Source organism: Pezoporus flaviventris, unplaced genomic scaffold, assembly GCF_033815535.1.
Source record: "Pezoporus flaviventris isolate CSIRO_AGI_PZ_B2104156 unplaced genomic scaffold, CSIRO_AGI_Pfla_v1 ptg000013l, whole genome shotgun sequence".
Classification (NCBI taxonomy): domain Eukaryota; kingdom Metazoa; phylum Chordata; class Aves; order Psittaciformes; family Psittacidae; genus Pezoporus; species Pezoporus flaviventris.
In genome coordinates, this window is record NW_026892561.1 from 30,193,655 (window position 1) to 30,206,025 (window position 12,371).

The 12,371-nt window shown below is 44.7% G+C and overlaps 1 protein-coding gene and 1 long non-coding RNA gene across 3 annotated transcripts; one reads left to right on the forward strand and one right to left on the reverse strand.

Annotated features, from left to right (window-relative positions):
• Positions 1-283: 283 nt before the first annotated feature.
• Positions 284-4,245, reverse strand: GPR160 (G protein-coupled receptor 160). 2 transcript variants are annotated; one of them, XM_061452572.1, is made up of 2 exons: positions 4,074-4,245; positions 284-2,660 (listed from the first exon to the last, which is right to left on the reverse strand). In XM_061452572.1, the coding sequence occupies exon 2, from the start codon at positions 2,605-2,607 to the stop codon at positions 1,588-1,590; it is 1,020 nt and encodes a 339-aa protein (XP_061308556.1). In that variant the 5' UTR covers positions 2,608-2,660; positions 4,074-4,245; the 3' UTR covers positions 284-1,587. The 2 variants fall into 2 exon arrangements, with proteins under 2 accessions (XP_061308556.1, XP_061308557.1); XM_061452573.1 differs by lacking the exon at positions 4,074-4,245 and adding an exon at positions 3,766-3,895.
• Positions 4,246-4,384: 139 nt separating this feature from the next.
• LOC133268834 (uncharacterized) lies at positions 4,385-10,433 on the forward strand. Its single transcript, XR_009743184.1, has 2 exons — positions 4,385-7,528; positions 7,655-10,433. It is a non-coding gene; the product is annotated as an uncharacterized LOC133268834 (long non-coding RNA).
• The last annotated feature ends 1,938 nt before the right edge of the window (positions 10,434-12,371 follow it).

Consider the following 12,371-nt stretch of genomic DNA (forward strand, 5'->3'; position numbering starts at 1 on the left):
GCTATGTTGCTAAGCATCGCCTCCTCCTACTGTGCTAGTTTTAAAATCCAGTTTTTGATCATTTCCTATCCTTTCTATGGCCTTTTTAACAGATTGTACCCAGCCCATTTTCTGCTGCTTAAAGTTACATCACAGAAACCTCAGAGAAATTTACCCCAGACTGTGGGTGAAAGAAGCACTATGTGGGGTGAAGTAATAAATCAGAATGGCAACTGGACTTTGATATATTGCGAAACTGTAAGACTAATACATGACTGAGATGTGATTGGGCATTCTTATGGAGTGATATACTGGAGTATTCTTTTATAGGAAATTTTAGCCCATGGAGCACTAAATTCTACAGTTAAATCTTATGTCTATAATTGATACACAGTAATGTACATTATAACCCCAAAATGAAATTTTACAGTTGAAGAGCACACGGTGAACTATGTAAAAACAGGATCTTCACTTTGGGAATCTTCTTTTGTAAAAAAAAGCACTTTCCTATTACCAAATGGCATGTGAATGAATTTTAGATTCTCTCCTTTGTTACAATCCTGTAGAAGTGAAATCTCTTTAATCTGCCTCTTAATGGATAAATCCATCATACAGAAGTTGAAACAAAGCACCTTATACTGTGCTGCTTGAACTTGCTTGTAATTGCACCTTTTGTTACCTGCAGATTTTTCTTAATGAGTATTCTTGTGTGATACCATTGTTCCCCATGGGTCTGGGTGAAGGATTAACCAACCTGCAGCATCAGTTGCTTACAGTTTCTATTTCAATACAACATTGTATTGTGACTTCAGTGCTTCAGAAATAAATGCTAGTTCCATTTGTCTGTTTTGGTTGTGTATCACTTATTTCTGTTCTACAAAATTAAATTAGACCTTCATAGAACTGAAGAATTTGAAAATTAATGGTATTTTTGCTAGAAGCCTGACATTCTTCTCCTACTGAAGTACTCTCACTTCAAATCTAATTAGTTTAAAATAATTTTGGCCATTCTTTAACCTTGGGCATGTATTTATCTATAGGTATAGCAAAGAAACAACAAAATGTCACCACCTTTCCTATAGCTGTAGAAGTTGCTTTGCATTAACTGAAACAATTTATTTCTCTTTAAACAGACAACAACCCTTAACGTCAATCAAACTGACAAAAAGTCACCCTTTTACAAGAAAATATGCTTCAAAAACTCACATCAGTTGTTTGAAGCTTTGATGGTAGGTTAACATGGGGATGTAACATGGATATAAGGGCTCCAGCTTTAAAGAAGGCTTTATTGCATTCTGTACTACAAAACCTGAGCTCGTTTCAGTTAAAGGAAGTGTATCAATCCTAGTCATAAACTTGAGGTTTATCTGAAAACTTGTTTCATACAAGTAGTGGTCTCCTCAAACCTGTACGTTCAAGTCAAATTCTCTGAACTGGCAGGTGTTCCCTGCCCACTGGAACCCAGTGTGTCCCAGGCTCTGGTGCAATGTTGGTGGGTCCTGGACTTTTCTCCATTGGCTGTGGCTCTGGAGATGTTTCCTGTATAATCTGTAAGGACAGGCTTCTATTGCACAGCACTTATTTGCAGTCTTTCCAGTCAGCAGCTCATTAGCAGATTACAATTACTGTGCCTGGCTTATCAGCTGTCTCTGTGCTTTCATTGTTAAATGGGATAAAGCAGAATTTCCAGCTGACGAATGGGTCCGTAGACCACATCTCCTCTGTCATTTCAACATTGTGACACCGACACCAGTATGCTACCGCAATGAGAAAGCTATTGATGAAGTACAGCCAGGGGACATTCATCTCCACGTAGGCTGGAATTTGAGCACCGAGAAACAAAATGATGATTTGAAGAACAACAAAAGGTGCCCAAGTGCCAAGAAAACAGATGAGGAGCCTGGTCAGGAGCTGCCACTTAAAGCAAGCACTGTTGTTGTTGGACACATAAGAGAACATCAGAACAGGCTGACTGGCAAAGGATACTAGCCTGACAGATAGCAGCATGGTTGTAACTTCCTTCCGACAGGCTAGGAGAGCTGTGCCTGTAAGCAGCACCATGGCACAGGAGACTGAGTAACTCTGCAGGCTGGCATAGAGGGGACACCGATAAGGAGAAAAATGGTTCCGAGTGTCTAGTTCTTCATAGATAGTGGGAACTTTCAGAATACAAAAAAACCCTGAAATCCATATAGTGACCACAGCAAATATATAAAGTAATCTTTGACCTCTTTTAGGAAACTGAGAAGTTTGGGCTATAGTCATGTAATAATCCAGGCCAGCCACAAGATACACTGGGTAGTGAAGAATACCATAGGTAAGAGAAATCACCTGAGTGAACAGGCAAATGTGGTACTTTGTAAATCGCACACCCCAGAGCGCAAAGTCTTCAAAATAAAAAATGAAAGAGATACTCATCAGCAGTGTAAAATCAAGAAGCGCCAGTGAAACACAGAAGTATCCCATAAAACTGACTTTCGCATTTGTTTTCTTAACTTGCAACATGAAGAAATCAAGGAACACTTTTCCAAACATAATCAAAAGCAGCATGCAGCTGATCTCCAGCGGCTGGTTGACCCGGGTGTAGGGGTGCTGACCAGGGCAATTTTCACAGAGTATGGCAGCCATCCTCCAGTGGCGGGACCAGGAAAGGAAGTATCACAGGGCACAGTGCTTCATACCTAGGAAGTCAAAAAGAGGTTTGTAAAAACTCATTCCTGGGTACCTCTAACAATTAGTTAATTCTCCATCACAGCAACTACCACATTTACATCTGAATTTTCCAGGCTCCTTAATTAAGAGTAAATAGGCTCACTAACACATCATTAAGTTGTCCTGCCTAAATTTTATGTTCTTCAGATATACATTCTCAAGAGTTAAAAGGTCATCATAGACCTAAATTATTTTTCTAGCTACTTTCCTAAGGAAAGGTTTAGAAAGTAAGTAAGTCTGTATTCCTTTCCTTTAGAAAGCGTGGGGGTGGGTGGGGGGTGTCTTTCTGCCCATCCAGGCAGAGGGATGGGTGTTTCAGGGCTCTGGAACACAAGACTGCAGAAATATCCTGATAGTAGAAAAAGCATCAACCCAACTCATCCTTTTTTCAGATCCAAAGCGCACACACAATTCATTAGTTGATTGGGCTTTTTGTTCATCCTTCAGCAATGTATGATCTACCGTGATAGACACCTCAAAACAGATGTTTTTCCACTTGGACTTCCTTATGATAGCTCTTTTCTATGTTTTCATTCCTAAGGAAAATGAACACAGGATTGCTTCGTGTATGTCAGCAAGACATATTAGACAAAGCTGTATGTGCTTTCTTCTCTTTACTAGAGAAGCAGGATGGTGCCAGAATTCTCAGCAACAGCAGAGGAAAGCTGAGAAGCCAAGAGCCAGGATCTGTGTTAACAGTGATGCACTTGTATTTAAACAGACACCTACATTTCATTACCAGCTTGCCAGAACTGGGGAACATTGAGTCAGTGTCTCTTGAAAAGCGGAGTAATAACCCCAAGTACTTGGCAGTACACCTCGAGAAGCATCCACTGCACTCAGTTACAAGGGCTTGGCACTTCACTCTTCATCGGCACATTTCACCGTCTAAAACCGAACACATTTTACACTACAACTTAAACCAGACTTCTGTGTGTGTTTTCCCTTTCATATACTGGATGCTGCACTTGCGTATGCAGAAAGGAGGCAACCTGCACACGGACCAGGGTCATGCTATGTAAGCGATCACTCAAATCCGTTTGTAATGTTGTTATTGTCATAACGCAAAGTCACCTGTGCACAGGTCAGGCCTTTCGTCGGCTGTGCGAAGCCCCGGGCAGAGCAACAGAAGCGGCGTTAATCCCGCTACAAAACGTTGCGGACAGGACCCGTGCCTGCTGTCCCCTCTGCACCCTCCTGCCGGCAGCCGAGGTCTCCCCTCCGGCGCCTTCCCGTCTCCCGGAATCCCCCGCCGGGCTCAGGGACAGAGCCTGCCCCTCCCGGCCAGAGGGAGCCGGCGGAAGAGGGTCGCTCTGACTGGCGCCCGGGCTGGGAGCGGCGAGTCCTCGCCCAGGCCGGCCCCTCCTCGCCCAAGAACCCACCTGCTGCAGCTGCCGCCCCTCCACCCTCCTCCTCGGCGTGTGCTGCGGCCACCTTCGGCGCCCCCTCAGGCGGCAGCCATCTGCGCCGCTCTGCATCGTGCGGGGACCCTGCCGAGGTGCGGACGGGAACGGCTCGGCTGGGCTGGGCTGGGCTGGCAGCGCGGGGCGGGTCGGGGCGGGTCGGCTGGGGTCAAGATCCCCCGCCCGCCCCGCACTCAGCGGAGCCGGTTCGGCCTCTCGGCGCCCGCTGAGGAGCGGCCGTGGCGTCCGGCAGCTTCCTGCGGGGTGCGTTAGCGCACAGCGCTGGCCGGGCCGGATTCTTCCTCGCGGCGGTGAGGGGCTCGTGCTGAGGGAAGGATAACCGCCTGCAGGAAAAGGGCTGGGTTTAATCCCGCCCTCCGCACACCCCCGCTGTGGCTGAGGGAAGTGAAACGGTTCCGGGCGCGGGAGGTGAGCGCCTGTCGTTACCTGAGCGGTGAGGGCGGGGCACATTCACTATACGCGCGCCAGACAAACGTTTTCCGTTCTAAGTGTGTGATCTGCGCGGAACATAGGCAGGGAGTGACGGTGAGGCGCTGAGGGCGCCTCGGCGGGTGCAGGCGGAAGCCAGGGTCCTCACTGCTGGGGCCTGAACCCCTCAGTACTTGATGGCAGCGGCCCGCTCGTGGCGGGGACCACGGGGGGTCGGCTCACGAAGCCCTGTGTTGACGCAGTGTGTGCGCACCCACCCGTGCCCGCCTCGGGCCTCAGCCCTGCTGGCAAACGGGCACCGGTGTCACCTGCACGGAGCTGGTCAGGATGAGTGCGGATGCTGAGCCCCTCCCAGAGGTGTCCATGGAAGTACCCTGAGGACGTGGGGAAAACTGATTCCTGTTTCTCTCCTGGTCTGTCAGCTGGAAGAACGCTCCTGTCCCCGTCCACGGAGCCCTCCATGGGCAAGTGTGTGGGCACCTGTAGTGCCCTGGATCTGTGGGCTTCCACATGCCTGTTACCCTTCCCACGCTGAAAGCAGTATGGCTCTCAAGACATGACTAGTCACCTTTTTAGAGCATAGCTCTACTTTTATCACTGATTAAGCCATTAAATAAATCTGAATAGGAATAATTTTCACCATGAGAACAAGCAGCCACTGGAATAATCTCCCTAGGGAAGTGGTGGATTCCCTGGCATTGAACACTTGATTCAGCTGGACAAGGAGCTGTGACGTCTCATCTAGCCTGTGCTTTTGACAAAACCAGCTGGACCAGATGATCCTTAAGGTCGCTTCCAACCTGGCGGTGTATGAGTCTGTGGTTGCAGAAGTCAGCCACTGGTGTATTTGCAATACAGCTCAAATTTTTAACATCATGTAATGGTTTTATAGGACACTTCTGGCTTTGAATTACAGCACAAAATTGTACAAACCCTTCAATACTGTGTATTTATTCTCTTCCTCATGGGAACTTAATATTTAACTGGAAACTGCATTCTGGTACTGATATAGCTGAAGGCCTATGCAGTAAATATTAAGCAGTATTTTACTGTGAAAGTTATCTTGGCAAAAAAGAAAATCTTACAAATGGCTCTCTCAACTCCACCTTCCTCAGAGATTCTTAACAACTGAGTTTAGGAGAGAAGCCGGGGAATGCCCATTGTCTGTTTTACGATAATGATACTTTAGTAGATAATCCTGAAGGTATGCACTGGCTCTAAATGGGCTGGCTTTTTAGTTTGTCCACTCTGTGGCAATCTACTTAATAGAATTAAAAAATTCACAGTAGCAGCTTTTTGCCTCTTCAGATCAAAGTAGTCATTTAGTTTCCCATTTGTTGTTTTATTTTCCATCTACCAGCATGTGTAGGATAGGAGCACATCCCAAGGAATGGTTTGCTGAGAGCCCTGATGTGTGCTTCTCAAGTTAATGGGCAGTGGTTTCCTGATCTCAGCTTTTTCGCTTCATGGTTTTGGTAATTCAAGGCTAAATCTAACAAGAGGCTTGGAAGCTTGTGAGTTCAATGCTGCAGCACCTGCCTTATGCTGAACAGCCTGTAAGCCCTGTGCTGCCACTCCTCTGCCTCCATGGGATGCTTGTCCAGACTCATTTACTGGGCAGGAGTTGCTAGTGTGAGTCTCCAGATGATCTGGGAGAAGTAGTGTTCTAATGTCCTGCCTTTCTCAAAAATGAGGTACTGGTGGGAATAAATGACTTAATTTAGATACTTCCTGCAGATTGGACAGCCTGAGAAACTGAGGCAGAACACCTGATTTTTGGGACCTCATTAGGGGAGCTAAACCTTTAGGAGCTTTTTGGTTTATTGTATGTCACTGAATTTAACCTGTCTTGTTGGGTCTAAACTTGCTTACGGACCAGCTACATGTTTAGCATGTCTAGTGGCCACTGGGAGGGAAACATTTTTTCTTGTCTTTCTTGCAGGGTAGATTGCCGGTCCATGTCTGGTCTAGCTGTGTGTGATCTGTGTGTAGAAAAGTGGCTGGTAGGACCTCTTCTGAAAGCAACTAACCCTTTGGATTTAAGTTCAGATGTAGGTAGAGCTTTTTTTCTTTTTCCATATTCTTCTCTGTCCGTGGTTCATCTCAAGGATTAAATAAGGGAGAAAAAGAATTGGGTTTCTTTGGGTGGAAAACTGAGATAATCAGTATTCTGAAAAGAAATGTGAGTGCTTAAAGTAATCTGAAGCAGCTTTCACATTCACACTGGCAATACTTACTTATTCAAACTGTACTTGCTAGGACTGTGCGATATAGTAACAAGATGCTTACACCCGAGATGGGTACTGCTCATGCTGAGCAGCTAGTTTTCTTAGTTCTAATCCAAAGTAAAGCAGTGACAGTGGCTTTCCCAGAGGTAGTGAAAGAATTGTTTGGATGGTTTCTTTCTGATGTTTTGTTTGTTTGTTTGTTTCTGATCATGTTTGGCTTTATGACTGCAGAAACTATGGCACTGGCCTGTGTGAGGAGATACCCTGGGCAGTGGAAATGAGCAACTAGGAGGGGATGAGGACAGTTCAGACAGTTTTTTCTGCTGATAAGAATCCTAATGAGCATGATCTCCCGATTGCGCAGCACCATACATCTGCTCCGTTCTTAGTGAGCCTTCTGAGCAGGCTCCTCAGTATGGCCTACAGGAGCACTTTGCTGCCCAGGTTACATCCTGTGTTAGTGCCGGGACCACTTCATGGCTTCCCTTTCCCTTCCCCAAGGCTCTCTGTGCTGCTGCTTTGAAAGTTTGCTTATTACTCACTGATTACTCTCAGGTGATTGTTTTCTGCTCCTGAGTACACCATGTCATCTTCCTGTTTTTCACAGAAATAATAATGTGAGATGAGATGCCCTGGGAAACGAAGGCATTGCTTAGGGCCGGCAGGTCCTTCTTGCTGTGCTAGAAGCTGCTTACACTCAGTATTGGCTCTTCTTTAGCATGGGCTCAATTTGCAGCTCCTCAGGAAAACTTGCAGGTACTTGACAAATACCATACTCTGTAAACAATGCCTTGAGCCCATCCTGCTTCATTGAAGACACTGCATTTATATTTGTGTGCAGCAAGAAACAGGCTTCAGAAGTTAATTTATATTTGCATGCAGGCAGCTGTGTGTGGAAAATAAGACAGGAGATGGCCTCCTCCAGGAAGAGGGTTCATGAAATGATAAAGCAAACCTCTTGCAAAAGCAGTTTGTGTAGTCCTCAGATCATGATGTTGTGGTTCTGTGTCCCCTGCAGTCACAAGATATTTGCATAGATGCTTCCTTCCTTCTTCAAGACTGTTTCCTGCTGCTGGTTGCTCATATTTTTTGCTTAACTGTAAGGATAGGATTTTAAGACAAAAGGCAAAGGACCAAGAAAAAAAATCCCTCTAATTTCAAATCTAACTTAAGGGTGACCAAATGAAGTTAGAGTTCTCACAGAACAGATCTTGGTCTCTGCCCTCTCCTCCCTTCCACGATGGAGCTCAGCATTGCAGCCCCACTGTTCACTATGGCTCTTGGAGTCCCTTAGAAAGACCAGTGGGAAACAGCAGTTTTTGAATCTTGTTTCTGCTTCATCCTTGGTGCTGGCTGATTTAGAGCCAGGAAGTTTCCTTCAGACATAGGTAGGTGTAGATAATGAATGTAACTTCTTTACCATTACATGAAGGAGTACAGGTTGTGCTTCCTATGTAGTTAGAACTGAATCTTTACTTTTCCCCAGCAATTTCTGTCTGGGACGTGTTGTGCTTCAGAAATTAGTTGCCATCTGCCCCTTTATTCAGTTGAGCAGAATAAGGAATAAATGTAAACCTCACCTTGTGTATTTCAATAAATCTTACATTGACATTGTGGACACCTCAAGCCGTGTGGGAGCAAGACTGGGAGGTCAAATGCTGTAGTTATGCAGTTTGTTGTCATGTGTGGAGAAAGCTGTACTCTGCGAAGGGAATTCCTGGAAAAACATTATTATGGAGAATCAATGTCCTGAGCAGCAAGGAGCTGAGCATGGCTCAGGCTGGAGGTGAATGGACATGACAGCCATGAGCAGAGCTGGCAATAGACCATGTTGAGCGCAGAATGTCATCTCTGGAATATATTTGTACGAGGAGATGAGTGCTGATCTGATAGACCCTTTCCTGCGCCCTTTTCTTTTTCCTGGATGTGCCTTTAACTGGGTGTTGCCTTGCTGAGCATGTTTAATGCCCTGTTAGATTTTATGCCTTGTCAGCACAGGATTAGCCACTGGAGTTTTACAATGGCTGATGAGCAAGCGGTTGGGGAGTTACTGTTCCTGAAGGGCTGCATGGCTCAGAAAGACAGTATGGTGTTTATGGAGATTTTCATTCTTTATTGAAGTACTTAACTAATAATGTGCATTTGGATCTTGATTTGAATCATTTGAGGTGCTCATCTTAAAAGTAAGAGGTTTGTTCTTAGAAGGCTCTTGTCGGGAAGAGCCTGTAAATATTTCCATAGTAATTTTCATTTGGAGGCAGCTTGTTAGAGAATTCTAACTCTGCTTATTCAGTGAAAATCTGGTAAATGCAGTACACAGCTGATGTATTGATGCATTTTTCCAAAGTAGTGTTTCCTTGATTTGTGTAACTGCAGGTGTAGCCTTTGCCTGTGCTCATGATGACACTGTAGTCTTAGTTGGTTTTTGGTTTGGGGTTTTTTTTTGTCTTTGATGCAAAGAATTTTTCTGGGAACTAGAAAGAAGACGGGAAGATCAAGGCTCTGAAAACTGTATCACGTGAGCCAGTAATTTATAGAACCCAATTCATGGCTTGCTGGGCACTATGACAAGAAAATAAAATAAGACTGAAGCCAACACAGCGTGCAAGGTGTGATCCTACTCGTTATGTTGCTCACAAACAACAAAGCAGCCAGTAATCTTTTGCCACCTTTTAGTGTATTACTACCTTCTCGCAGACTTCAATTTTAAACTCTGTAATGGTGCTTTCATTTAAAAGGAAGATAAAAAGTAGGGGAAATGTAAGTTCAATCCCACCTTCAATCTGAAGAAAAAAACCCTACATCTTCTGATAAGATATTAGGAAGAAGTTCTTAACTGTAAGGGTGCTGAGGCACTGGCACAGGTTTCCCAGAAAAGCTGTGGCTGCCCCATCCCTGGCAGTGTTCAAGGTTGGATGAGGCTTGGAGCAACCTGGTCTAGTGGAAGGTGTCCCCACCTGTGCAGGGGATTGGAACTAGGTGATCTCTAAGCTCCCTTCCAACCCAAACCATTCTAGGCTGCTGTGTTTGACAGCTAAGAGCCTTTATTAATTATTGGTTGAAGACTCATATGCCAGGAAGATAAAATAAGGTGTTACTGTTAAGGCTAGTGAGAGTCACTCAGAACTCTTCTGTGTTTCATTTATTGACTAGTAAAGGTAAACTGCAGGAATTGTCTTGTAAGCACCTTCATCCTTTACAGGATCCAGGCTACGAGGTACTTTCAGGGATCATTGGCTTAGCCTTTTCTGTATGCAGCTTCTGTTTACATGATGAGGATTAATAGTGGTTACCACCTGTACAGAATACTTTGATCTGTATCTAAAGCATGATCAGTGTGTACTGAGTGCTGTTTGCTGTCTTTGTACTGTAACTTAAACCGAAACTGTTTGCATAGTGCTATTACTAACTTTAAGCTAATTCCTCTCACAAAAGTTTTTTATCACAGAACAATTATTTTTCTGAGTGATCATTATTTTCACATAAAAAAAAAACCCACACATGGCAAAACGAGTGCCTGCTGTGTCAGCCAGTCAGTAATGGACTCTTTGTGGACACGATCAGGAAATGTGCCTTTTGTTTTCCTGCACCTGTGGCTCTATTACAAATAAAACCATCCAATGTTTTATTAAATAAAATGAGAAGCCCTAATGAAATTGTACCAGCCATTACCAGGAAGTCTATTGAAAACATTCAGCAGCTGCTTCAGTCTCAGTTCATACACACTGATAGGATTGTTTTGTCCTTTTCCTTATGCTCCATGCAAGAAAGCTGCAATGCTGTGCTGGTGGATGACAGAGCTTTGGGTCATTTCATACCACTCTCCTCTAATTCCCTTTGAAGTATTTGAATCAGTTGTAAATCATGTTCAACAGTTATGTACTGACAAAACTTTGTTAGAAGTCAGTGTCCCAGGTCTTCTGTTTTGCAAACATCAGCTCACATACCCTTATGGCAGAGTGGTAAAGCAGGTAAAGGTCTACTGTATTATTCTGATTTTTTAGAGAGGGATTGATCAGAGGCATTGAAAATCAAATCTGTCAACCCTTCATGTTAGAAAAAATACCCAAGTAGCCTGAGGAATCCTCTGGAGTGAGCTGGGGGTCAGCCTTGTTCTAGATGATAGTTAACTATCACCTCTCTAGTTAGAAGCTCTAAAGCTCCCAGCAAAATTGATCTCTCTGGCTTTTCTGTATTTAAAAGTCAATCCATCTGTCACATTGCCATGCTGGCAGGTAGGTGGAGACTCACAGAACAGATGGTAGTTCCTAACAAGAGCTGCCTTATTTAAAAGGTAACTCTACCAATGATCTCCTGCTAAATGTTGAGCAGTAGGTCCCAACATGAAAACCCAGCTGTATTGTCACTACTTTGGATATTGGAAACTGTTTGATAAAGACTTTCTGGCAAAAATAGCACCATAAATAATTTTGTTCAGACTTGCATGATTCAGACATTTCTAGGTTTGCTTTAAAAATACTATGAGAAGTAGTTGGATAAAATGACAGCCAAGCAGTAAGCAATGCAACCCTCCCTTCCCGCAACAGCTGGGAAGTGAGTAGCTACATTCAGGGGCAGAAGGTGCTGTATGTGAACTCACAGTCCCTGAGCATCTCCTTCTGGAGCGTCCCTTTCTGACCACTGTCTGGGAGCAGAAAAATTAACCACTAGTGTGGCTCCTGTCCTGTTTGTTTGATGTTACAAGAATTTAGACTCAAATACAACAAAGTAAGGCTAATACAAGCTTTCTAGAACTCAACATTATGTACGGAATCTATATGTATAGAACCTTCCTGCTGGAAAAGTTGATCTGAAACTGTATGTTGCATTGTGCCTCAAGCAGCTGTTGGGGGCTGGCTTCGGCCTGCTGTAAGTCAAACCAGGGGTATTGCTGGCTTTTTGGATACTGTGTCTGCTCCACTTAGCTTTTCTTCAGAAGCACTCTTCTCACACCCAGCCTGCCAGTACTGTCACCAGCTTGGGATGTCCCCTCTCGCCTTCTCTCTCCAAGGGGCTCTTTGACCTTCTCTTGCCAAGCCCTCCTCTCTCTTCTCTTTTCTGAGGAGTGAAGGAGGGAAGTGAATTTAGAAGTTAAAAGGACTCAGTTCTCTCTTAACAACTAAGTTAAGGCCAAAACACCTTTCCTGGGGTGCTTAAGTGCCAGCACAATTTTAAAATCACCAGTTGTTGCCATTGGATCTACGTGTTAGGATTATGCGCCTCACTGGTGCCACTATCGAAGTTTTCCCAGTGCCTGGAACCAAAGCCATGAGCTCCTTTAGCACAGAAAAAGGCATACACCAGTCTGCCCCAGGTCTTGTGCAGAGCATAGTGTGTATCTGTTCTGGGAAAGGCAAGATACAGCATTTCTTGGAAATCCCAACTAGCGGCAGCACAGAGAAACACCGGGTACCTAGACTGAGTAAGGAAAATTTTCGGGATGGGGAAGAGGGGAAGAACACATTCTTGTTATGAACAGCTGGGCTGTAGAACATGTCATCTGCAGGCAGGCCCATGGGAGCGAGCTTGGTTAGGCTCTGGGACACCAAGTGGCAGGGAAGCTGGTCTTTGCTCCTCACTGTGACATCTCCAAGGGAAC

Excerpts from the sequence above, each read along its gene's own strand:
- GPR160 (XM_061452572.1), bottom strand. The coding sequence starts at position 2,607 with ATGGCTGCCATACTCTGTGAAAATTGCCCTGGTCAGCACCCCTACACC.